General features: G+C 40.0%; 1 protein-coding gene across 1 annotated transcript; it reads right to left on the reverse strand.

The window, feature by feature from the left end:
• Nucleotides 1-850: 850 nt before the first annotated feature.
• PLG (plasminogen) lies at nt 851-26,416 on the reverse strand. The gene is made up of 19 exons (XM_009325563.1): nt 26,324-26,416; nt 22,861-22,996; nt 20,330-20,436; nt 15,773-15,887; nt 14,781-14,920; nt 14,070-14,190; nt 13,829-13,947; nt 12,772-12,934; nt 12,051-12,181; nt 11,120-11,285; nt 10,204-10,370; nt 9,146-9,294; nt 7,559-7,652; nt 5,871-5,991; nt 5,070-5,144; nt 4,562-4,702; nt 3,610-3,716; nt 2,628-2,773; nt 851-1,430 (listed from the first exon to the last, which is right to left on the reverse strand). Exons 1-19 carry the CDS (start codon nt 26,370-26,372, stop codon nt 1,269-1,271), a joined length of 2,409 nt encoding a protein of 802 aa, XP_009323838.1. The 5' UTR covers nt 26,373-26,416; the 3' UTR covers nt 851-1,268.

Here is a 26,416-nt window from a genome sequence, read left to right on the forward strand (position 1 = left end):
ACCCTGCCACCTAACTCTGTTTTATAGCTCTCATCTCCCTTTAAGTCTATGGGAGAAAAAAAGAACTCCTAGGATGCAACCCATCCCTTTTGTATGTGCATGCATACAAAAAATAAAAAGACAATCTAAATTAAATGATGCGCAGCTTGCAATGCCTGGGAGTGGACCTCTGCACTGCAGAAAGTGGACTAGACAAACCCCAGCCCAGGAAGTAGCTGTGTTACTTCGAGTACACTCAGCACACCCTGGGGATGCAGGAAGGATGCCATGCAGAGCCGGGGGTCCCCCGGCGCCTGTGGGGTGCTCCCTGGCTGATATGCAAGGGGTGCAGGGTGGGAGCTGGGGTTCATAGTTAGCAAGTGTTTAACTTTGGGAAGTGTGAGCCAAGCTTTCCCTGGGAGGCATTTCTGAAGGTCTAAGCTTTCACTTCCTATAACCATAGGCATGTGTACATAATTTTCTTTTAGAGAAGAAAAATGTACATGTAACAGTTATATAGTGAGATAAAGTTATATAGTGAAACAAATGGGTGCTATGGACAACAAAATTTTATAATACCTTAAATGCACTGTCATTACTTGCTGCAATGATTGACAGTTATTTCTCTGTCTTCACTATGGACTAACTTTAGGGTGAGGCTATTTTTTATTCACTGTTTTATATCTTTGATGCAACATTTGTACTTTTGCTGACACACAGATTTCCTTGTCAATAAAAAATACAAAAATACAAACCAAATGTGTTTGCTTCTTTTTTTTTCCATCCCACGTATTTAATGCTATCGGATATATCTAATGAAACTTCACATGCATACAAGATATGTACAGTGAGATTATTCTTTGCTTTGTATCATCAAATTGGTAAGAGGCTCAGACGACTCATAGAAAATGAGAAGTATTCTCCTTTCTTCATTTGTTGGAAGCACAACATCTTGGGAAAGTCAACCTTATAAGAAAAAGTCATTGTAGAGCCTAATATAAGATTGAAATGCAGATGTCCACTTACAATTGAGGTTGGGATTTTTGACACGTATTTCAGAGGTGGGTAAGTCTATTGTCAAACATAGCAAACCATAGAACATATAGAAAGAAGGTAAAACACTGTCAGTTGGGTTTCTTGGCAATAACTGTTAATTTATAGCAATTTAAATTGGATGATCATATTTATTTTGCTTTCTTATGAATGATTGTAGCTTTAATATTGCACTTGGAATATTGTATTTCTAATGTGCATACAGCTTCCCAGGAGAGAGCAGTCCACACTCAGGATCAGTTGTTTTCCATTATACTCTTAATCCAAGGAATATAGTTGGAAACTCGAACGTAAACACCAGGTTTCATGGGTCGGGCACAGCCAAGGCCCCAAGAGGTTACTCCATGATGGACAAATTTATCTTGGTCCAGACAGACTAGAGGTCCTCCACTGTCCCCCTAAACAGAGAAAGAACAGGATGATTCCTTCACAGACAGCCCTATGTGCAAGAGCGGCCTTCTCACAGGAGGCACAGAAACTGAAGTACTTCTCACGTGTGAGGGCTGCATAAGCTATAAGAAAACACGGAGCTCTAGCCAGAGAAGAGTTCTCTGTGCATGTTGTTGAACACTTTTGTACAGTCATCTCTTCCTGTAGGTAAGGTATTACATTTATTTTTGAAGTAAGGGGATTTGGTGAGAAGGAATCTGATTGCCCTTAGTAACTTAAACTGCGCTTCCTCCCTCAGTCTCTTTCCTGAGGTCTTCACGGCTTCCTGTTGTTACTAGATGATCCAAGACCAAGTGAATGCATGCAGTCAAGCCATGTATCTTAAGATAGGAGTGCACGTCCCTCAATGGCCTGCTTGCCCGTCACAGTGCTTGTGCATCGGGTATCTGTGCTGTGTTGGCAATGGTGTTGACCTGCCGGCTGGGACAGGCAGTCTGCTGTTTTCACACTTCTTTACAGAGTCATCTCTAGCTTTTCAGGGAGGAAAGTTTCCATCTTGATTCAGTATGTTAAGCTTTTCTAAGCCCTTCCATGTATTTAAAGAAACTGAAGAACTCAATTTCAAAACCTAGACTTCTGGAGAAAGCCTTCATACCAAACTTGCAAGATGAGCTATTGCCAACCATATTCTTCCTTTTCAGCAAAAGGGAAGTCCAGCATGCATTTTGCCTCACCCAGTGTGATTTTCACAGGCACTGGCACTGATATTTGGAAATTAGTAGTTCCTTTGGCCGTTGGTATGGCTGCATGGCAGACTCCACTGCATTGCTCCTTGCCTGCTAACTGAGATGTCTCAGGTTGTTAACTGAGCTAGGTTGGACACTGGCACTACTCTAGCCGGGGCAAGCAAAGTGGTCTGGGAAAAAAAAAATCAGACCGTTAGTCATTCTAAGCTGGCTTCCATACACCTGGCTCAGGCAGCCGTGTATTACCATGTGTTCTGTAGTTCAGGCTTACCTGAAAAATTACCTGCCCCACTTCCTAGCAGCAGACAAGGGAGCAAGGGAAGAGCATTTCTCAGCCTGTATGCTACTTGGTGTGGCAATATCCCAAGGCTAATTCTGAGCCTCTAAAGCCCAGAAAGAAAAGCACTATTTGATTTGAATGTGCTTACAACCCACTCTGATGCTCACAGACCTTCTTACCTGGCAGCTATCTGTGCCACCATGAATATTCCCAGCACACAGCTCATGTTTTTTGACTCTACCATTCAAAAATTCAGGGCGGTTGCATATTTTATTCTCAATTACAGGGAAACCAGTTTCCTTTAAGTAGCCATCACCACCAGTTCCTTTGCAAATAAAACCAAAAACAAAACACAATAAATGACAAAGGTAAATGAAAACATTGAGGTATGGATAAGCAGTAAAATAAGCATAGTCTTTATGCACTATGCATATACTTTCCATGCATAATATGAAGTGATGCCAAAATCAGTAAGCATTATCAGTATCATGGTACTTATCACCCTCTACCACCCATCAAAATCCACACTGCGCTGACTGACTTTCCTGCTCCCACAGTACATCCATATGGATCCAGTACCCACTGATATTTGTGGGAGTCATTCCCAAGCCATTTTATTTCTCTGTATCTGAGTTTTCTTCTCTGTGGAAGAAAAGAGGTAGGAAGTAAACAGACAGTTGAAAATGGCATGATGGGCAGAAGCAAGGAGGCGAGAAGGTACTGATGCTCTTCTCAACCAAGGCAGAGTGGGAGGTTTTAAAAATGAAAGTATGTTTGTATCTGAGTGAGACCTGAACCAGGCTGGTTGGGAGTAAAATCACTGAAAAGAAGGAGCAAACCCACCTTCAGGTGATTAAGAAATAGCCTAAATCTAGAAAAACTTTCCCACTGACTGCGTAAAAGCCCACTTTGGAGAAAAGCGGAGTGGGCTGAGATAGAAGAGGTTTAGGGGGGTTCAGTTTACATGGCTCTGAGTGATTAGGGAGAATCTAAATCAGAGGGAGACAGTGGAAAGAATGGCAGTACCTGATGAATTTTGATGAAATAGGTATGCATGCAAGCTTGTGTGGGGTGCTTTTGGCACAGAGAAAATACACTTTGGATACAAGTGCATACCAATCTCCAAACACAGAGCTTTCAGATGTGTTAACGCTGTCTCACCTTTTGTATCCCCCCAGCCCGTCACATAGCACTCCTCCCTTCCTCCCAACACAGCATTTTCTTTTGGCAAACAAACTGGGATTACATGATTATTGATGGTTGCTGGGCTGAAAGAAACAAACAAAAGGCTCATACAGGAACAATCATTAGCACATTTATCCTTAATACCACCTTCAGGTTTCTAAAAAGATTTTATATACATTCAGAGCCCAAGTCACTCTGACTTGCCTTTGGGTGCAGCTAAGACTAGGCTCAATTAGGAAGCCACATTAATTGTGCTGACCCTGCGTCTGTTTTGGACCTGCATTGCAGCCACGGAAATCAAAGCACAAGCACTATATGTTCACATCTGCTTGCAGCTGTATGGACATACTCCTTTTGATTGCACAGTGCCTCGGCGAGAGTTTCAGGTGAATGGAAACAGATGCAAGAAGGGCCATACTGGGTATTGCATCACACATGCATACTGTTTGCCCGCACACTGGACAGACCTGCTGGAAGAAGAAATCTCCCCACCACAGCATGGAAAAAGCATGGGGTGACGTCATGCTAATATTGCAGCTTTCAATCCTCATTACCTTATCAAGGTAGAAGCATGTAGGCAGAAACACAGAGTGAAAGCTCCTCTAGGCATTACCTCCTCCTACTCTGCTGCCACTGCCTCACCTCCCAGCAGCTGTCACCCAGCACACTGCCAGTCTGGGTCACTGCCCCTAGCCCTCCTCCCCTCCCAAAGCAGCCCTTTCCCTTTCTGAAGCCCTGCAGCTGAATCACCTTGGTTTCCACTGGAGCTTCTGCAGAAAGGGAAGAAAGAGAGGGTCTTAAATCGCTGATTGAACAGAGCATGTATAGAAACACATTTCCACAACACCAGCAACCACTATTTAGTTAAAATACAGACAAACCAAACTTGTCCCATCAGAATGAAGGAACGCTTCAGGTGAAAGGGTACCTGCTCAGTTTTATCAGAGCAATGTCCACCCTGTGTGGCTCCTTGAACAATTTCTCAACATCTCGTTTTTGCGCTGATGCCTCTAATGCTCTTGTTCTGTGTATTCCAAGGTATACTTTATATGCAGATGGCCGTGAGGACCTATTGGAAATGATTGCACATGGTGAGCTGACGAACATGCACCCAGGATGTAAACCACTTATGATCTTGTTGGGCACCTTGTTCTGTCAAAGCCAGAAAAATAAAGCCAGCTTTGGCGTAAACTTAATTTCTTAATCCCTTATTTTGGCACGTGAAATCAAGCTGGCAAAAGTTAACACTCTCACTCTTTGTTTCTTCAGTCAAAACTCTGCTTTAATGAATGATGAATAGACTTGGCTCAATTCTCAAGTGTTTGCAAGCTGAGTCGAGAGACAGCTCACGTTGGCTATTGGGCCCATTTTATTTCTCCTCTGATTTTCTATCATCTAGTGTAAAAAAATGCTGGTGGAGGCTATAACATACTTACCTCTCTAAGCAGTGAGCGGCAGTAAGAACCCACTGTGGGTCTATGAGAGTTCCCCCACAGAAATGCTCACCAAAACTGTAACAGAGCAGAAAGGCATGAAAAGGGCATTGGTTTAAGGTGGGGAAGTTAATTCTACTGCAGTTCATCAGGTAATCTTTCTAACATGTACACCTTTACAAACTAAAGACCTTATTCTGCATTTGCATTAAGAATCAAACATTTTACTTTCCTTGAACAATATTTCGTACAATGACAGTAGTGTTGTGTGGACATTTTCATAAGGACTTGTATGAAAACACCTAGATCTTTGTTCCTAACCAGTATTTCTATTACTGGAAAACCTTATGTGCAGTGATGTATACCTGTTCAGAGATTCTGGCTTTTATCTAGCTCTGATCACAGTCAGACAGCTCTGCAACTGGCCTTAATTCCTAGTTTTGCTAGTAACTTTGCCAGTAGGATCAAACGCTTAGATGGAAGGACTGATCAAGATCTGTACTAGCCATACTTCAAACTGTTGCTTCTACTCATAGGATACTGATTCTACCACAGGATATAGTGACAGATTTAAATTCATTCTGCCTTTAGTTAAAAGTGTTTTTGAAATTAGTGGTTGTACTGATTCTATAGGTATTTATCACAAAACAGAGCATTCTTGGCTGTCTAAATGACCTTCTCTGACTAGCACACATAATGTATAGCCTTGAGCTATTTTTAAATTAAAATCAAGTTTAGAATGTTGCAACCACATACTGTAGCATCCCATGAGAGGCTGTGTAATGTAATGGGGCACGGCCATACCTTGTCCGGAGACTGATTTGCCAGGGCCAGGAGTGTGGATGCGAAATACACCCAGCAACAATCCTTTGAGCACACAACTTTGGTCTGAACTTGGGTTTTCCACACTCATACTGAGCAGGAGCTACAGAGAAAAAAAAAAAAAGCACTATAAGGAACTTCAACGTATTTGCTATACATTCACTATGCACTCAGAAAACTAGAAGGGGAACCGGTTACATTTATCACTTCAGCTTTTGATTCTCTGCAGGCAATTATATACCATGCACCATGGTATATGCACAACTATATTTTGTTAGGTTACCTTCATCTGGAACACTTAAAAATGCCTGGCAAATTTTTTTCACATACACTTCTCAGTGGTCAGCAAATTACACATGAATAGATCTACAGTCAGATAGAAAAAAACGGAAGGTGAAGGAGAAGGAAACAGAGAGCAAGAAAAAATAAATTCCCCCAACATCTTTAAATGTACTCTTACAGATGCCAGCAATGCAAAAGCTGTGCTGGCAGTTGCTTTCAAATTAATCTTGGTGGTACAGCACATGAAATTCAATCACTGTCTCTGCAGAACAAAATTTTGTCCACTCTTATCTCAGGATCTTTTGGTACTTCAGATATCTCTGAATTATTAAATAATATGTTATGTAGTTCTTATTTAGCCATGGGAAACTGACTCTTACCAACACAGAATTCAGAATTTGTTGTCAGCAAAAGGAACTAACTAATGAAATTAAAGGCAAAAGCCATGTTTTCTCTGTTTTTTAGCTGAACAACTGAATAAAAAAAAAAAATTAAAAAGAAATTGGATCTTCAAAATAAATACAATAACCATGTGAAAATGCCATTTTTCCCCCTAAGAGTGCCAGCCCAACACTTTCAATACAGTAGTATTTTTACAGTTACAGTATGTGCATGTTATAGAACATCTTTCTTTTTCTTGTTTGCTCCATTTTGGGGTTTTGATCAGAGCACATTTTCTGCTGCTCACAGTTGAGAGGACAGAGCAGCAAGAAAGTCACCCTTCTTTTGAGTGGGAACTACCTCTCTTCCTGGCAGAGCTTTTGTTGTTGATGGACGTGAAAGGACTTAAAACCAAAATGTTGTAAAATTTTATCATTGTACACCACCAACAACAATGAGGTGTTGCACCACCTCATTCAGAGCACTGAATGGCTTGATTACTAGTAACAAAGACAAGGGAATTTGATTAAATATTTAGGGCCAGGTGCACTTTCCAGACATCTGATAAGGTACAATATCAGAGGAGGGAAAATCTGTTTTACATCCAGGACAGAACAGACCCACATGAGCAGGGGGTGCAAAAATTTCGCTGGGATAAGACCATCCCTTGTTCAGCCTGGCCACACACACAGTTATGCCAGGTGACTAGGCAGGAGCAGGGGAAATTTCTGCAGGAACAGCCTTATTTTGAAACACATGGCAAAACCCCCATGAACTTCAGTGGACTTCAGGTATATCTTGTGCTGGGTTTGGGGCTTCCAAGTAATAAGCACCATTCTTAAGACTTCAGACACAAATTTTGAGCATCACTTTCCCACAGCCTTAATTTCCAATCTAAAGCTATTGCGCTGCCTTAGATCAGTCTTTCAGATTAATCACTAAATGTCCTCCAGTTGTCATAAAAGGTTACAGGAAAGGGAGACACTAGTCTTTAAAGGAATAATTACGGCACTTGGGAATGTCACAGTACTCCCAGGCTTTTCTTGGGTCTGTTGTGTAGCACCAAGGTCCATTCACATCTCCATCAGGATTCCTGCAATACTGTAACAAAGAATAAAGACAACAGCTATTAGCCAAGGGACAAAAAAACCTATCAATGCATGTTTCAAAATAAAATCAAATTAAATTTGGGAAATATTTTTTCTACTTCCTTACCGATAAGTGATTTCCAATTCCTTTTGTCAAAATTTGTTTAATTTTTCTATTTGCTCTGTGAGTTTAGAAGAAGATAATAAAAATTGATAATAAAACTTCTCTGGAAATCAAGTGTCTTCAGCCAGTAAGCTTCACTAGTGCAAGCCTGGACCTCTGAGCTCTCAAAAAGTAGATCTTGACCTAGGATGCGGTTTTCTAAAGCACCAAACTGCCTACTCCTGCTTCCACTGCAGTTAGCAGGAGCAGTAAGGTCAGCCCTGGGGTCTTTTCACACCCACTCTGGTTGCACAACTCCGGGGCAAGTGGGCATTTTGTAAGCTGCTCTTGCACAACTTGGTGATGCCTATGAGTCCCAGGGGCAGGGGTGCAGTGTTCACCCTGACGTGGGGTGCCTGGTTAGCTGAATCACTCTGTAGGTCTTACTGGCCATACCAACTGATCTCCGCTCAGCACAGACACCTCATACAACTGCATGCTACCAGATACTTTTCTACTTCCCTACTCTGAAATGTATCCCATGTTTTAGGAAAAAGGAGAAAATGTTTGCTTCCCTTCCCTGAGAGTCCCTGCCAAATGCAAGAACAAAAAAATTATGGCAGGCAGCTTTTCGGAGGGAGTTTCCCCAATCTGAGCTGGAATTCAATACAGGGTATGTGATGCCATCAGAGGATTGGCTAAAGCAAGCTCTAAAATCATGTACCTGTAGAAAGAATAGTTCAAGCTGGCAACATCAAACCAGCTCTTTATATCACATACAGAGCTTGTCACAAACCAGGCAAGTATTGTATATGGGATGTTACAAGTCTAGAGAACTAGTGATGAGTACATGTGTTAGGACTAGGGAGATGGAGGTTAGAGATGGAGAATGACTTACAGGATGGGTCAGATGCATGTATATCCTTGTATGATGGGCTGTGCCAGAAGTTGGAGGGCTGGAGAGGGAATTAGTAGCAGATGGGAGCTGCAATCCATCAGCTCTATACCTCAAGGAACTTGCACTGTACATTGGATCCTTCGCCATCTCACCCATCACTGTTACTACTGAAACCTATGACCCCAGGTGCTCTTTCTGGCAGAGGAGGTAGAAATGCTGCCCACAGACCAACTCCAGTTAGTCCTCAGCAGTGAGGAGAAGCAAATGCCCATCTGAAGCCCCTTGGCTGTGCTGCAGAAGCCTTCCACAGAGCTTCTGGGCATCTGAGTGTCCCATGGAAGTACAGACTGCTCATGTCAACAAGAATTAGCATGATCAGGTTCTTGGATTGAACCGAGGAAAAGAAATTAATTTACAAAGACCTGGCATGAAATGCTTGCTGAGGGACCATGAAGAAGATGGGCGAAGCTCAATGACGGCAAGTATTAAATGAACAGCTGCTTACATTTTTATCCAGGCCTGCTTCTGGATGAGTCATGGGAGTGAAATAGTCATGGCTATGAGGTCTCTGAGAACTCCACTCTTGACAAGTCCTTCCCCTTCCAGTTTTTGCTACTCTGCCACGATAATCTTTACCATTACCACTAATGCAGTCTGTGAAGAAAGAGGAAAAGGAAATGATTGTTAGCTGTGAGCTATTGGGCCACGTCCATACTTGGTGGTGGTGAAGCAGAAATAAATTTGAGGAAATACTACTAGGACTAATACATCCTACATAATATGTATACAAGGAAAGAAGGACAACGTAGTGTCAATGATGGCTAATAATCACATTTTAACTTCCTTGCATTTTAAATGTTTTCTTCATGATCATTAAAGTCATGAATCAAAGAAGCTTAGATTCAGTTGACCCCTCATGACTCCAGAAGTCAGGACCACAAAGACCATGCACTCATAAAGTCTTTCCTTATGGACACTGTTATTTGTCCACTGCCACATTTTACAGTAGGTAAAAAGCAGTAATACGTGTTCAGCTAAAACTATTAGCCTTTTAACCAGAAGAACATGTCATATTAAAAAAATGAAAGCTGCAGCACTCTAACCATCTACTGCATAACAAAGTTGCATCTGAAATGAATTAAAAAATCCAGCTGTCCTCTGGTCAGAAAAGGAGCCCTGGAAATGTGAATTGCATGGCACAGGAAAAGACTTTTCTGGAACACTTGCCAGCAAAATGCCAGCACCTCTCTATTTGCTGTCATTGATAGTATCCCTCCCTCAGTAGTGTGGAGACTACTAGCCATCTGTTTCCTTGTGTTTCCAATATTGCCAGATGTAGTAGATAAAAGATACGATATTAATCTAAAATCAAATACAGAAACCCTGCTATAAAATTCCACAAGAAAGTTCAGAAAATTAAGAGAGTGGATACAGTATTATATTAAATGCTGTAATTATCTAGAGTTTCCTGTATTTCATCCTCATTAAATTCTTGATGACGTTTCTGTAAAAAAGACCTTGCTGGTTATGAGCATTTCTGTGGGAAGCAGAAAGTATTCTCACCAGGATCTAGTTCCAGTGTCGTCTGAGGAGGTTTTGGTAAAGTCACTGGTACATGGCCATCACACCTCTTCAGGTTGCAATACTCCCATCTCACACTGGGGTCAGTGGTGTAGCACCATGGGCGGCTATCAGCATCTGGGTTTCTGCAATAATTCTGCTTCAGGTCCCTACAAAAGTAAGCATATTATATTCCCATCCATGCTACTGCTCTGAGGAGAACTTGAAAGAACATTTTAGAAAGCAGGTCTGCTATGGAGTTAGCATATATCATTTATCATGTACAGTGTGCGACAGAAATCCTTTTTCCAGCATAAAGAAATCGAGAAACATATGCAGAATATTCAAATACATGAAATACTTATTCACTGATTAATGCTTATAGTAGAATACCGTTTACAAATCCAGATAAGTAAATGCACATGTGTATGTTGAAGACATAATTCTTTTTACTTTTTCAAATACATTAATAGCTTTTAAGAAGAAATAGTTTTTTTGCATTTTGGAATAAATACATAGTAAATATTAGGAATAATAAAATAACCCATCCCTTCCTCAAAGCTCTAATGTACTGCAGACTAGGAAGCAAAGACTTAAACTCATGAATAAGCTCATGTATAGAAAGATATCACTTCAGTATAAGGGAAAATTTATGATAACTCTTAATTCCTTTAGAAGCAATGTAGAAACACACAGTTAATTAGTCTAAAGCATAATAGTGACAACTGTGGTTTGTTTCAAGATGAGGTTAATAGAAAATGTTTCCACATTAAAAAAAGAAAAAAAGGAAGGTATTATTTTTATCAAGTACACTCCCTTCCCAGCTTTAAAACCATTGTTGTGTAAAGATCATGCAAATCAAAACGAATTCATGAATGGTCATTGTCCAGTGAAACACAGAAAAGGGAAATACACATACGCATTTGGGAACTGGTCTGCCGTTTTATTGTGTCGGTGTGGTGACATTGAGCTCCAGGCTTGACATTTCTTTCCCGTGAGAGTGAAAGAAGCTGTGCCACGGTAAGTCACACCATTGCCTTGATAGCACTCCTCAGTAATTTGAGCCTGCTCAGGCACATCAACAGCTGTAGTGAATAACAGAAACCAGTCCCTTGCATCATAATACTTTGATATTTATACATGAGCGTAGAAAGCCAACAGAAAACAGCACGCCAGAGTATTTCACTGACCGCCACAGCACGCTCTCTGTAACAGAATCCTTCTCAGACTGTAGATCAAAAGGAAGCTTTCCAAAAATATTTGTAAAAGTTTCATGATACGCTAGATTAAAGTGCTTGTACATCAAATTTACTGTCATGCATGGGGATTTATTTCAGCTAACGATCCAAATAGTTCACGTACGGATCAAAACTTCTCCACGGTAGGGGAATGTCTGTGGCTTTGCCACAGATGCATGAGTAGAACAAGCCTGTCTTGTGTAAGGAGAATTTTCTTTTGATAGCTTTTTATGGAGTCTTGGTTCAGTGCTCTTAAATTATCTTAGGTTTTGCTTTGGATTCAGTTTTTTAGCAGCTGGCATGTAAAGCTAATTAACTTTTCCATGGCACATTTAAAAATTTAAAGGTGGAGGGAACCACCACTTGGCAAAAGGAAAAGAACTCTGTTACTGCAATAATTCCTGAGCTGGGTCAGTAGGTGACTTAAAACCTTCTGCACTTATCCACCAGGCTGAACATACCAGCCTGGGCTCCACACCAGGCTCAGGAGTTCAACTGATGCATAGCAACACTGAGAGTGACAGCAATAATAGAACTGATCAGAGTCACCCAAGATTTTTCAAAATAGATGACGATGACCCTTCACTTCCAGATGTCTCCTGTTGGTCTTACCAGGGGCCTCTGGCTCTGTCCCATCACAGGAGGGGATGGTGCAATATTCCCACCGGGCGGTTCTGTTGGTGGTGTAACACCATGGCATCTTCTCACCATCAGGATTTCTACAGTAGTTTTCCTCTAGGCTCCTGAAACAGAACACTTGGCTAAGAAAAGCGTGTCATGGAAACCTAGTAAAGGTTATGAACAACAGGGGAATGTACCTTGCTGCCTAGTTTACTGTTGTATTTACTGGTGGGTAACTCTGCTATCATTTACTGATGCCATTTACTAGATGAATAATTGCAATGCACTGGTGTTTTGGCTGTGCTAAACCAGACATCTGCTAGATCGATGGATGAACTAAGAGATTGTATTTCATGTAGCACTTTGAGGCCAGGAGCAGCACAGCAGAAACACAGGATGAAAGAATGTAGCCCCAAGCAAATATCATAATTGCAACTTTCTTACTCCACATTGCTTCACCTGAGCAACAATACAGTAAAAGGATGAACTGAAGAGGGAAAAAGTCAATCAAGCAGAGCTTGAAAGTCAGAAGAGGAGACACTAGTATCCAAGAAGTGAATAAAAATAAATGTGCAAAAAATTTGAAAAGATGGATCCAGCAGGTGATGAATGCTGGTGTAACCAAAGAGCTTTGCTACATGGTTGAAGAAAAACGAAGTAATTCTGTGTGGTACTTCTCATGGACACTGAATAATGGAGAGGTTTCACTTACTTGCAGGGATAGTTTTCAGGAGTGCGAGCATGTCTGTGAGGAGATTGAGAACTCCAGTGCTGACAGGTATTTCCCGATTCAGTAACAGATATTGTGCCTTGATAGTCTTCTCCTCTTCCTGATAGACACTGACGCCCTGGTGCAGGAACTGGTGGGGGTGTTGCTATTGCAGAAAAAGGAACTGAAATTTAGCAGTGCCTTCTAGACATATTAAGAAACAAAACCAAAATGAAAACCACTTTGAGCCTTATAATTAAGCAGGCTTTTTAGCTTTCTTTGCAGGTAAGTTTTAAAGACAAAAATATTTGGAAAGTCCAAAAGGTAGAGAAAAGATCCGGAAATGTCTTAACTTTTATTTCTTCCATTTTAACATCTTCACAAGCAGACTGTCAGAAGGGCATTTGCATCTGCCTCTTTACAGCAGCCAGGATACAACGCAACCAAGCACTAGCAGCCCCATCAGAACAAAACTGGAAAGTGAGCAATTGGTAATACTGTGAAGAAAACTGGGGTGAAAGTGGCAGGCCCATCAGTGATAGGTACAGGTATAGATGCAGATATAAAAGAGATGTACTCTAACTGGTGAGAGTTAGAGACAGCAAGGATGAGGTCTGCTGAGAAGCCCCAAGGAAAAGTATCATGGCAAAGAGGCCTTTAGGGGAAAAGGAATTTGAAAAGGTGGAGAATTGAATTGGAAGAGCAAAACAAAAGCCAAAAGATTTTCAGGAAGAGTGAAACAGTTTGACATCAGAAGAGGAACATCAGAAGAAACAGCAGAACCACTGAAATGCCTGGTGATGGAAAAACACATCAAGGAAGGGAGACGTGCTCTAGGCAAAACCATTAGAAATGCCTATGACAGAAAAGTCTAGCCTCAAAAGAGCTATCAGAGGTTCATTTCAAGGTTATTTATTTTTTTCTTTGAGATAAAAGTCAGCAGTCTTTTATTCTTTCTTTTATCTTTGGGGCCTCTTCTATTTGTTCTAGCTCCTTGCACCACCCTGAATGGAAGCTGTCTAGATGTCTTTGTGTCTAGAAGTCTAGAAATCAGACTCACTGCAACGAGGAATGCTGCAATATTCCCAGCGTTTAGTCGGGCTGGTAGTGAAACACCAGGGCTGAGGTTCACCATCGGGATTACGGCAATAATTCATCTTCAGATCCTTCTCTGGAAAACTGGACAGGAAAAATATTTTTTAAAAAATGTCACTAATGGCTGTAACAATTATCCTGTCTGGGATAGGGTCATCTTCAGGCCACCCTTGATAATAAACCACCCATCACAGAGTCTGACTCACTTTTCCGGGAGGTATCCATGAGAGTGAGGTTCCTGAGAGTCCCAGCGCTGGCACTCAAGCCCAGACACCGTTGTCGCAACTACTCCATGGTAGTTTTCTCCACTGCAGTGCATGCACTCTACTGTAGGAACAAGGCAGAATGAGGACAAGAGAGACAGAAAGTCCCTGAGGAACTGGTCCATAAACACTCACACTCATGTCACGTGAAGCTCAAGAGCCTGATCAGAGCACAAGGCTGAAGGACAGTCTTTTTTTGGCAAAGTACAAGCTTAATTTTCTTGGTAAGATGACTTCAACTAGTTGATTACATTTATAGCATTCCATTTAAGAAACCCCCAACTTTATAGAACACAGTTTTTAAAAGAGTTAAATTAAAACTACTAAGCTATAATTGAAAATCTGTGCCTTGCTGCTGTCACGTTTTATTGACTTTTGCACTAGCAACTGTCATTTGGTTCAATTCTAGGATTATGATATGTGAATACACTCATAAGCCATTTTTTTATCTAGGGAAAAAAACAAGACTTTTTACAGCTGTTTTGGGGGTCTTTTGATATCTTCCTTGTTGGTGTTGAAAAAGTCTTTGGAAAGTTTCAGGTTGAACTAAACTCAAGTTTGGAATACTCAATTAAAAATAAAAATATTTGAATAACTTCACATTCTTGAACACATCTTCCAAAAAGGGAAAGAAATCTGTATATGTATCCTGACCTTCACACTCTGGGATGTTACAGTAATCAAATCTGGTAGCAGGATCTGTTGTGTAACACCAGGGTCCCTTTCCATCATTATCGGGATTTCTGCAGTAGTTTTCCTCCAGTCCCGCATTAGGGTATTTTTCAGGTGTGTAGCTGGAACAGAATTTAAATGGGATTAGAGAATAAGGAAAATGTCCCAATTGTTCAGCTGAGAACTCTAAAAATGAAATCTTTATCTGAGGACCATTTTGTAGATGTCGTTCGTTAGAAGTCTCCTAATTGCTACTGTGTGCCATTGCTGAAGAGTTAGAAGTGCCATAGCTACAGGCTTCAGGAAATATGGTGCCTTTCAGGCCAGTCATGTCTTTAATACTTGCATTTACTCCAGCTGTTCAGTTTCCAGTAATTTTTGCTCAGCCGAGGCACTTTTCAGTGTGTAGAGAAAAGTCTCCTCTGGGACATGTTCCCTGGGAGATGCAATGAGAAGATATTTGCTGAAATGGGAGAGTTGTCTGTAACCTGAATGCTATGCCATCTCAATAGGAGGTTACCAAATAAACCCAGTTGGGTGTTTTTCATTAAATACAAGAAATACTGCCCTGTTAATTGTCTATGGATTCACTGATAAAATGATGTACCTCTGTCTCATCTGCCACATGTGATACCTTTAGCCAAGAGAAGTTCTTGCCCTGGTGAGTTTAATGGAAAATCCTTATTTCAGCAGAACCAGGTGCTTCCCTGTCGAGTGTTTTGCTCATGTAAGGATGTCGAAATTTAAACACAACTGCCAAGACTGACAATGTCCCTATTGATCATGTAGCCCTAATTGCAGGTCTTTGATTTACAACTCAGATTAGAGAATTATCTTAGTCTAGATAAGTATAGAAAAATATTTTATAAGAAGACTTTGAACACGAAACAAATTGCTTGTAAGACAACTTAGCACATATAAATGGCTTAGCAAAATTTCAGAAAAACATATAAACATATACAAAAATGCCTTACTTTGGTTTATGGGGGGCATTATCAGCCCACTTCTGGCATGGCACACCTTTCTGAGTTTTGGCTTCTGTTCCTCTGTAATCCATCCCTTTTCCCTTCTTGCATTCTAGAAGATAAACTGAAATGGTATGTGCTTAATTAATCAGTATCATGACATGTTCATTGGATTTTAGCATATACAAAATCCATTTTCATGCTAATACATTTAAATACATTTGGTCATATTTTTACTTTCTTATTCCATCAAAAATAGACAGCTCACGTTGTAAAAACCTACTAATTATCTGATGTCTAAGTTGAATTAATTAGCATCGAAAAATTTATGTGAAAGCCAAAAACTTCCAAACCAGAATTCCAGAGAAATAAGTGTAACACAACCTGGTTCTTTTGAGAACATACTATAGTAGATTTAAATAATAAAATATGCTTTTAACATTTAAATATGCACTATAACAAAATAGAAACACATTCTCTTTTCATTGCCTCCTATGGTGTTATTATAGTTATGCACAGTAATTAAAATGAAACCTTAAAAGAGAGCCACCTGAATTCAGCTGAAGAAGATAACAGGACAGAATCACAGATGCATACACATAGCATTTTACCAGTCTAAATAAGCACTTTTTTTAAAGTTCATATAAATGCGGATGACATTGTTTTATTAAAGTTCACCATGTCATGAGTGAGATTTAATTAATTCATGATATGTTAAAGCAATGACTCTCTGTTCTACAAGATAAAATGGATTATTGGTTGAAGGTGCCTATTATATATGCTTTTGTACTCTTAGATTTTGGAACTTCATAGTACCTTCATGAAAAAAAGAAAAAGAAAGAGTGAAAGAATTAGCAATGAAATCCTGTCTTTGTATAAGTCAAGGGGAATTTTAACGCTGAATAAGCCTAGGGTTTGTATTGGTAGCCTTGAAAACATTAAATTATTTTAAATTTTTAATCATTAAATTAAATGAGAACGGAAAGCTCAATGTTGTCATTTTTTTTCGCAGGAGGAAGGAGCTACCATAACCCCATTGCAGCCTTTAAGATTTTCCTGGGAGGACTGAACAGTCACCTTTCCCAGCAAAGAGCTGGTCACTGCCAGGAGAGAGCAGGCTTGCAAGGGGCAGCTCTGCCAAGTTCACGGCTGAAGGAACTCAGATCTTGGCACGTTCCCTCAGAGCTTCTACATCTGTAGTTTAGGGATAGTCACTGTCAGGTAACGTGACCTCTGGCTTGGAAAACTAAGCAGGAAACTCATTTAACATTTCTCTGTGCACAGGGCATATTTCATCAGACAGTTCCTCCTTTCTAGCTGCAATGAAGCAATCTGTCTTTTAAGTTGTGACCTGGTTTGTCTCAATGTCTTTAAGTAGCGTCCAAATTTTGCATCAGCTTTTCTCAGCATCAGAGTTATACCAAAGCTGACATACAAGTAGAAGATTAACATAAATCTGGAGAAATAATGTCATTTTACACAGATCTGTCTTGTCAAAAGTGAAAAGAACTAATATTTGAATCTGAAATAAGGTTCAGCTCTTCTGTGGGCCGATAGGTAGTTTAGAATTGGATTTATAGATGTACTTTTAGGCATGTCTTTATTTCAATGTATATATATGGGCAAGTTTACTCTAGAAACTTAGCTGGAAGCCATTTGGATTCCTCAAACAATTTTGCAATAAATTAACATTAAAAGCCTCAATAACTGAACATTGAATCAGTCAAGTGCTGACTCTTTTTGTTTGCATAAACTTTTGACCGTTTATATAACCTTTAGTTTTTTTTCTGTCTGATGACAAATAACTAACTTTGATCCCCAAACTCAGCCCATGTCCCTTGGGTTAACTATTTACAAACAGCTATGTGGATAACAATTCCCAAATGCTAGCTTTAATACTTATTACTTTTTCTATAAGTCGGAGAAGGTTAACTTTCTCTTTCATAGCACATACCATAGAAAAAAAAATTTTTAAAACCGTGAATTTTATATCTATTGTCATCCTTTTCTTTGAATGCAATGGTAAAGAGGTTTCATCAAGTAATTGCTTCAACTGAAAAAAATAGCTTTGCTTTCAGTAATAGTATGGCAAAAGTGTCTGGGCATATGAAAGGAATTTCCTTGAAGTATCAGGACAGCAGCAGCTGCTGGAGACAGTGATGTGATCTGCCTGGATAAAAGCTACATTTTCCCGTCTCTTCTATAACAATAGATTACATTGACATTATCATTAGAATGGACACATAATTATTTGAGACCCTTTGCAAATGAAGAGATGAGCAAAAGGAAACCATCTGACCCGTACACAATAGGCTGCGTTTTTCATGTTCACGATACCTAGGTCCATCTTTTGTTTTCTGTAGGTAGATGTGCAATTTTTGGACATTTCGGTTATGTAAAACTACAGTTTTTCACACATTTACTGCTGGGGTTCTGGTTTTCAAGAAACTAAACTCCATGTCTGTGATCTCAAAAGGCTTAAAAGAATGCCATAGCAAGTCATCACTGAATATTGCAGGGCTCTCATCTAGGTTCTAACCTCAGCAAATCCAAGGCATGTCTCAAAAATAAATAAGAATCACAGTCTAGCTCCTGATCACAGTACTGAAGCAAAATCAGTATGGATTATTTACATGCAAGTTATTTGTTCAGTCTTTAAAATTTATTACTTGCCAATTGATCCATTCAGTTTTCCTTCTACAATAGGAACTGCAGAAGATTTCTTAGCATTGCTTAATCATGATTCAGGGAAATTCGCACCAGCTTCTGGATATAATAAAAATATCTTATGTACAATACATTAAATTGCCTATCAGTTGTATATACAAAAAAAGGCAGCTGGCTGTAGGCTTCAGAAAATATCAGCCTGAAAAGGGCTCTCAGTTGTCTTTGGTCCAAATCCCCCTAAAAAGCATGGACAGCTTCTGAGCTGGATGAGGCCACTCAGTGCTTTGTCCAGTCAATATCTGCAAGGGTGAAGGCTCCGCAGCCTCCCTGGGAAATGTGGTCTAGTGCTTACCCACCCTCCCCGTGAAAAATTGTTTTCCTTATATCCACAATGTCTGAATCTCATTTGGATGCTCAGCTGCAATCCAGCTAAAGCTATTGAACAATTACATAAAATCTTCTTGCAGGTGCTATACACGTAGCATTATCTTATCCTACAAGTCTTTGCAGGTCAACAGAGGAGTAAGGATGCAGTTTTCTGGAGGTCATTGACATTTACAGTCTAGTTATTGTGATTCTTGACTTTTGGTTAGAAACTGGCCTATTGAAACCACTGCATGATTTGCAGCAGCTGAGAACCTGGTTCATTTTTCCTCTTCATGCACCTTTCTTTGTTGAAGGAGACCAACTTCTTGGTAGATGCTAGAGCTTCCAATTTCTGAGTATTCTCAAACGCATTTATGTTTTTTAAAAAGTTACAAATCAGCAAATGGTGAAAGGCAATGTTCACGAAGTCATTTAACAGAGAACAGTAGTAATTCTATTCAAAATTTACCACTTTATCTTACATGTCTGAATGATCAGAAAGGAGATTTTTTTCTCCCTTGTGTATTACTAAAGTCAGAGAACAACACAACGGAACTTATGTTACAGTAAAAATAAAATACATTCCTTCTTCCCTGTATATAGAAAGAGCTCAGTGCTTGATTATGTAATTCAAAAATAGTCTTAAAACCCAATCATTTGTCTGCATCTGGCATAAGGTGATAGATTTTTAAAAGAGATGATAAAAAAATTGGATAGTTGCCATTTCTTAAAGACAGACTTCCTATTTTCAGAAAGAATAGATCAAATACATTTAAGTCACATAATCCTCATCTATGACAAAACTGATCAGAAATAAAACGTGTACAAAAGGAGAATACAAAAATTCACCATGTCAATCAATTATATCATAAATATATAGATTAGGGTAAAAGTTTCACCGAATTCATTAATTGAAGAGTACAAACATCATATAACGATATACAAATACTATAAAAATAGTTCGTTTTTATCTGAAGCGTAGTTAATACTCTCATACTTCTGACACTTGTGCAACTAAAAGAAAGTTGATTTGAGTCCCACCCAAGTAAACTATGAATTTTCTTTAGTGATACAAATGAAATTATTTGGTAGTTTCCACCAGTTTTCTAGTGGGCAAAGGTCTGTCTCAGAGACCATTGACAGCACAAGTAGCAATTCCTAGTACTCTCAGCAGAGACAGAGAAGATGCAGCCATAGGTTATTGGCTGGTTTAAAAAGAGAGGAGAGAAGGGACCCTTAAGCACCTCCATTACTCCCAGCGCCTTCTGTGTTCCCTGAGCAACAGTGCTCTTTTCTGCCTTGTGGAACCTAGGATTTAGGGAGCGGGAAAGATGATGCTGGAGCACTAATCTGGGGAAAAAAATGGTACTGCTGCTATATAAGCAATGTGGCAAAAACCAGGTGTTAGGTAAAGGCTGAGCTACCCACTTCGTCTGACCCGGTGAAGGCTTAGCCCCCATTTACAATAGGGTTACATGAGTCCCACTGGAAAGCATAGCTCAGTGAAATAATATAAAAAAGACATAGACATACTTCTTTTTTCATAAAGAACTGCATTTGTTCTTCTGAATATTACTGCTGTTTTGGTGTTCTCAGCCAATGTTAAACACTGTTGGTCTTTACTGGTGAATAAGAAGGCCCTGTTGAAATTAAGAGGAGAGAGTAACGTAAGAAACAATAGCTGAATGTGTGCATTATTTTCCTAAGCACCTTTTCTAGTAGTCAGTTATAATTTTAGCAAGCACTGCACTTCAGCAATATTTAAGATTGAGTAATGTTTCACAAATCACTGAGTATCGCAGCTCCCATTTTCAGTGGTGACTTTGACTCCTAAGTCTTCATACCAAACTTAGGTTGAAAGGGAGCTACATGAACAAATTATGACAAGGGATAAAAAAGAAGGTTTATAATGTTCCAGAGACTCCAGAGAACATGCTGAAGAGGATATATGTGCAAGGGACCTTGACCTTATTTCAAAAAAATTAGTGGTCAGTCAAGAAGTGAAACATTCTACAGTATTCATCAGTTACCAAGGAACAGGTAAAACACAACAAGCCAGGACCTTAAATTATCTTGTGATAACTGTTCTGAGTCATCGTAAGTGAAGCAATATAAGCACTTTGGAAAACACAGTCATTTGTCTTTTCAGCAAGTACCTAGTCTATAAGTCTGCAAAACTGGAGCGGGTAGTGTAACCTGTACAATAGTATCTAAGGAAAATTCCTGACAGGCTAAGTAATTTCTACAGCTAGCTTTTCTGAACCAGAAAAAGAGCAATAACAACATGGCATTCAGTGGGTAGGTTTATACCAGGAATGTAAATACTGACAAAAGCCGTTCTGTAGCCCTAATACCAGCTGGCATGATCCCGGTGTGCCTGTACTTGTAAATTCGCACAGCCTCTCCCCAAAGGAGAGGGATAACATCTGGACTCATTGCTGGGAACGGCGTCTGTGCATTGTCTGGGGAGTGCTGGTTGCCCTGGGTCAAAAATACACTGGGGACTGTTCCCCCCAGTCCAAACCCAGCTCTCAGTAATGTTAAATTTACAAGTAGGGATGTAGTGAATGAGCATGGTCCAACACACTGCTAAGGTGGGATAACAAGTCTGAAGTACTGATGTGAACTCATTGGTCTGAAGCACTGATGTGATGGTGCTGCAGCGCTGGCTTGGTCTTAAAGTTCTGCCTAACAGTGACCTTTCTTCCCCAAGATCCTTCCCTGACAGATAGCATCTGTTGTTTACCGATTGTAATAGATCTCACATAATTGATTAAGGAGGCAAGGGCAAAACAGCCCTGACGTTATTCCAGTGTCAGGTGATGGTAGGCTCAGACCTGAGGCAGAGGCTAAGGAATGATACTGTGTCTGAATATGCCTCAAAAGAGAACGATAATCCTCTGCAAACTGTAAATATATAATCTGAATATACAGACCTGCCCTCTCCACCTTCCTCCCTGCCCTCCTGAGACAAGTACTGCTGAAGCTCTGCCATCTCTGTGTGGTTTTCAGAGAGGGGAGCAGGATCAAGGGGAACAGGTGGTACTTCACACATTCAGCCAGCAAACCCCTGCCATCCCTCAGGGTTACACCTCTTCAAAATAAGTCACATTTTCCCTTTTGATTTAAAACACAAAGTTATAAAACACATTTAAAAAGTCAGCAACAGGGTATCCCTGCCTTGAATGAAAGCCTGATGGAGAACCAAGTGCTGGAAACAGCCCTGCAGACAGGCAGCCTGCTGAGTTCAAAAAGGTGTGCTGCAGAAGTGGTAGATCAAGAACTCATGAAGAGTAGAAGATAAAACCTCCCTGCCTCATATGTGAGGACAGCCTCCCACCGCAGTAACAGATATCTCTCCTCATTACTCCAGTTGCCTGCTGTACTGCTGAAGCTCAATGGGTTCTGAGGCTTTGGCACAGGAGGCTCAGAAGCCATAGGCTCAAAGCAATAGGCTCCCCTGAGGCAGGAGCCTGAGCAAAGGCTGGTGGTACAGACTGGCCAACATCCTTCATGCTTTCTAGCCCCTTGGGCCTGGTTAAATGCAAGTGCAGAGAGAGGGCTCGGCTGGAAGCAGGGTTTAGGATCGTTAGGGTTTAGATGGCCATCTCTTTCTTAAAGTAAATAGAAGTTGCCTAAGTCCACATTCTAGTAAAATTCAGAATAATGGATGTATCTGCAAGATAATAGGTAATGCAATGAACATAAGCAATGCCATTATTGCTGTCCTAAATTTCCAAGCAATTAATTATGACTCTTTAGTGCAAAAGGAGTGCAAGAGTCTTGTTAAAACCATGTCAAGTTGGTTTTCAGTGTGCCAAGCTGTGCACCAAGGTATCATAATGTTTTCCAATAAAAATTCAACATAATTTTCTTAATTTCTCTATTTCTGCTGTCTTCATCCATATGTCCCAGGCATTCTGTTTCGATACATCTGTTTTTCCAGCCAAGCTCAGACACACATACTCCTAAGAAATCCCTCAAAAGTTCAGACTGCTGATAAATAAGGCAGACTGCTCCATCATCTGCAATGAAAGATATATATGGGAACCAGTGGAAATTACCTGCAAGTAAATTTATTTTCAGTTTCACATTGCTCTGCACATTCTTCTTTACTATTTGTCCTATAAATCTGCTTCTTTGGGTTGAGCAGCCAAGCTCCCTCTGTTCTCACATAGCTGTCTAGTATGTTTCCTTGCACTAAAAGGAAAAAGAGAGAAAGAGGTAAAAATGTGAATGCTGTTATGATTTATTTCAGACTTTCATGTTAAATTCTTTGTCACCTAGTTGAGTAACATCATATTTTAATTGCTGGAATAATTGGGTTAATGGTGACAAAATATGGGTAAATCTTGCCTTCCTAGTATGGTAAAGGGCAGCGTCACTGAAAACCCCATGTAAAGCAGGACAGAGAAGTGGCTTGAACAGTGCTTTGTATCATTCTGAAAGTCATAACAAGTAACACAAACCTAGGGTATAGAGCGATGGGAACAGAGAAGACGACCCAAGGAGCGAAAAAAGGTGAGGTGTTTCAGAAAGAAAATATTGGTCACCCATACTTTGGAGAAAGTGGAGAAATGGGACTCGAGAAGGATGTGAAACAATGATTGTCCATTGCTGGTACCTACCCATGTGGAACAACTTCAGTTTTATCAGTCACCCCATAGCTGCCTCTTTTCAAATGCTCTTGCTCTTGCAAGAAACAAGCTAGCCTCAGTCACTGGGGTTATCACTGTGCTCATGTTCAGTTTATCATTTTTGTAATAACTCTGTATTGAACTTACTTAATAATCAAGGTAGCAGATGTTGCCCTCCATTGCAGTGAATTAACACAAGACATGAAAGTGGTAAATAAATTCACCTAACAACCTCTGAGCTACAGCTGCATGTGAAATGTATAGGATGCTACATGTTTCTGTAAAGCTCTGTCTAGAGGTAAACTCCAAAAATGTTCAAGTACAATCCTTCTTGTAAGGGACTTTGCCATTTAGTATTTTCTTTTTCTGTTACAGCTATGCAACCTCTGAATGCTTAGCTATAGTTCACAAAACTGTGACTTTCATGACTTCCAGCTGCAGGGTCAGAGAGTTGCATGAGTCCTGTGATTTTTACAGTTCCTTTATCAGATGAGCATATGACTGTACTGACAAACGTTTGACTCTGGGAGTTACCTGTTCTGCATGGTTTCAACTCTGGACAGCTGGCCCATGGTCTTTGCAACACATCTCAGTCCTGCTCTGTGCCCTGTTTTTGTGCCTTGCTTTACACAATTGCTGAATAAAAGGCATACAGGGTATGAACCAGACCCTGGCTTCCCCCTCATGCATGACAGCCGTGATGAAGAGAGGGACTTCTTCATTCATCTTTTTCTGACCCTTCTCTTTCTCGGACGTAGCCCAATGCCAGCAGGAGGGACAGAAGGTAGCCTCGTCCCGCTCAGACCCACAGCCTGTGCCTGGGGGGCTCCTCAGGGATGTTCAATGAAATGTCTTTCAGGCTGAGGACAGTAACTACTCCTCCCTTTCCTGAGTAACACTCTTTTGTAGTGTGAAGCAGGCTCATATGCCTCCTGCTACAGTTAAATTCCTTCGTCTGAGTGCTAGCTCAGCCTGCAGTTGAGTATTTTCTTTAAGATCATATTGCACCTACAAGACGGAACTGATAAAATAGGCACAAAAGCCAAATTATGCTTCCTCTCATACCATTGCAAACCCAGAGAAGTTACTGGAGGTTTTTTTCTGCATGTAGACCAGGGAAGAGTTTGGCCCTAAGGGTTGACAGTTTAACAGTATGCATGAAAGAAAAGGATAGCTACTAAAAAAAAAAAAGATAAAGTGAAAAAGGATACGATAAAATTTCATGTGACAGGCACAGGAACCGCTGATTCCACTAGTTATTTATAAAAAAAAAGACATTAAGAAGAAACGAGTTTTGAGAGAAAACATTAAACTAGGTTAAAACAATATCATAGGGACGCTGCAATGCTCTCCACAAGGACAAGAAATACAAGTAAAGAATTCCTATTATGGTAAAGCCTCCATGCAACCTTAATTCTGTTCTGTTTTGACACTTTGCAATAATATTGTAATTATAATTACAGCATTTGATTTTTAAAATATCGTCAGGGTCATATTAATTTATTTATAATTTATTTAAGTAATAAAAATATTTTTTCCCCTTTTCTGTTATAATTACAAGGCAGGGCATAATACTTCAAGAAAAAAATGAAAATATATGCAAGCTGAATAAAAATGTAGTAAATTTTCTTGCTACCATTTTTCCTCTGTCTATGAAATTTTTCAGTGTTAGAAAAATGTATTACCGCCTTATTCAGAAATGCAAATATTTACCATCATTTGATAAAGGATTTGCAAACAAAAGCGTAGTATTGCAGACAAAAGCCCAAATCTTATCTCTTCCTCCTCCGTATAAAATTCTTACTTATTTAAGAAGTGTGTTTGATTTGAATGAGGCTGTTCTTCTGCAAAAACAAAGCTTAGAAACTACAATTTAAATTAAGATGATCATTCTTAACATTAAATAATACCTAGAATTTTTTATGCTGGGGCATGTCTCTAATATTTCTAGCTAAAATCTACCCATACATTTTTCTAACTGTTACCTTTTTTATATTTTAAAACTACATATGTAAAATCCTTGTGTATTTTATTGGGGTTTTTTATATGTGTTAGCACACTCATAACCACATTTTTAACTGCAATCACAACAGGCTGTGTAGTTACACAGAAGGCCTGAAAGAAGATGTGCCATCTGAATACCACAGTTCATTGAAGTTTAAAGTTTTCAGGACAGAGAATATTTATTCGAAATTTCTGAAGAGTTACAATCTACTAAACCCAAAAAGATAAATGTAAAGATCCTTACTCAGTTCTTGTGTGTTACAAATTATTTTGTACTATCTTCCACAAAAATAGTCTTGCAGCACCAAAAATACTGCAGAAACTAATGCTGACCAGATCTTGGCCTCCCTACCACATGGAATGAAAAAACTCCTGTTAAGATCGTGGCTATGAAAAAGACCGAAACTCTAGTGTGTAGAACAACTTTTCTGTTTCTTTGTGATTTTGTTTTTCACAATGCATTTACATATTTTAAAACAATCAAAATAAGGATCAGAGTACTTGGCAATAACAGAGGAAAGAAACAACCCTAGGATAAAAGGCTGCTGAAACCAGAGACAGCAACGTCTTTGTAGCAAGCTTTTGACAGGCTGCTTTCCAAGGGTGCCCCCATTTCTGGCCATGAGGCGTGTTTGCAGGGAGCCATTTGTTCCCCACACAGACATCGAGGCTGTTGATCTTCTGGCGTCTCTAACGAACACGACACTGGAGCAACCACAGCTCTTGCTTTGTTCAACAGCAACTCTCGCTGGCCAGCAAGCCCCAAATCCATTGTTGTCTAGGTAAGTGGTGACACAGAGATTTGGGGACCTACCTTCACCAAATGGAGCTTGCAGGCGTTTGGCCCCCATCTCACCTAGGCAAGCGGAAGGAAAAGGACTCTTACCTGAGCTGAGCAAGAAAAGAAAGAGAAAGGCGGCTTTGCTAATCCCCATTTTGGCCCAGCTGGCAGGTGCTGGAAGTTGTGTGTGTCCGTGCA

Source organism: Pygoscelis adeliae, unplaced genomic scaffold (assembly GCF_000699105.1).
Source record: "Pygoscelis adeliae isolate BGI_AS28 unplaced genomic scaffold, ASM69910v1 Scaffold300, whole genome shotgun sequence".
In the NCBI taxonomy this organism is placed as follows: Eukaryota; Metazoa; Chordata; class Aves; order Sphenisciformes; family Spheniscidae; genus Pygoscelis; species Pygoscelis adeliae.

Coding starts and splice junctions, on each gene's coding strand:
- PLG (XM_009325563.1), bottom strand. CDS start 26,372: ATGGGGATTAGCAAAGCCGCCTTTCTCTTTCTTTTCTTGCTCAGCTCA. Junction 9,295..10,203: donor GACACTGGAACTAGATCCTG/GTGAGAATACTT, acceptor CTTTCTTCACAG/ACTGCATTAGTGGTAATGGT. Junction 2,774..3,609: donor GGGCTGGGGGGATACAAAAG/GTGAGACAGCGT, acceptor TTATTTGCAAAG/GAACTGGTGGTGATGGCTAC.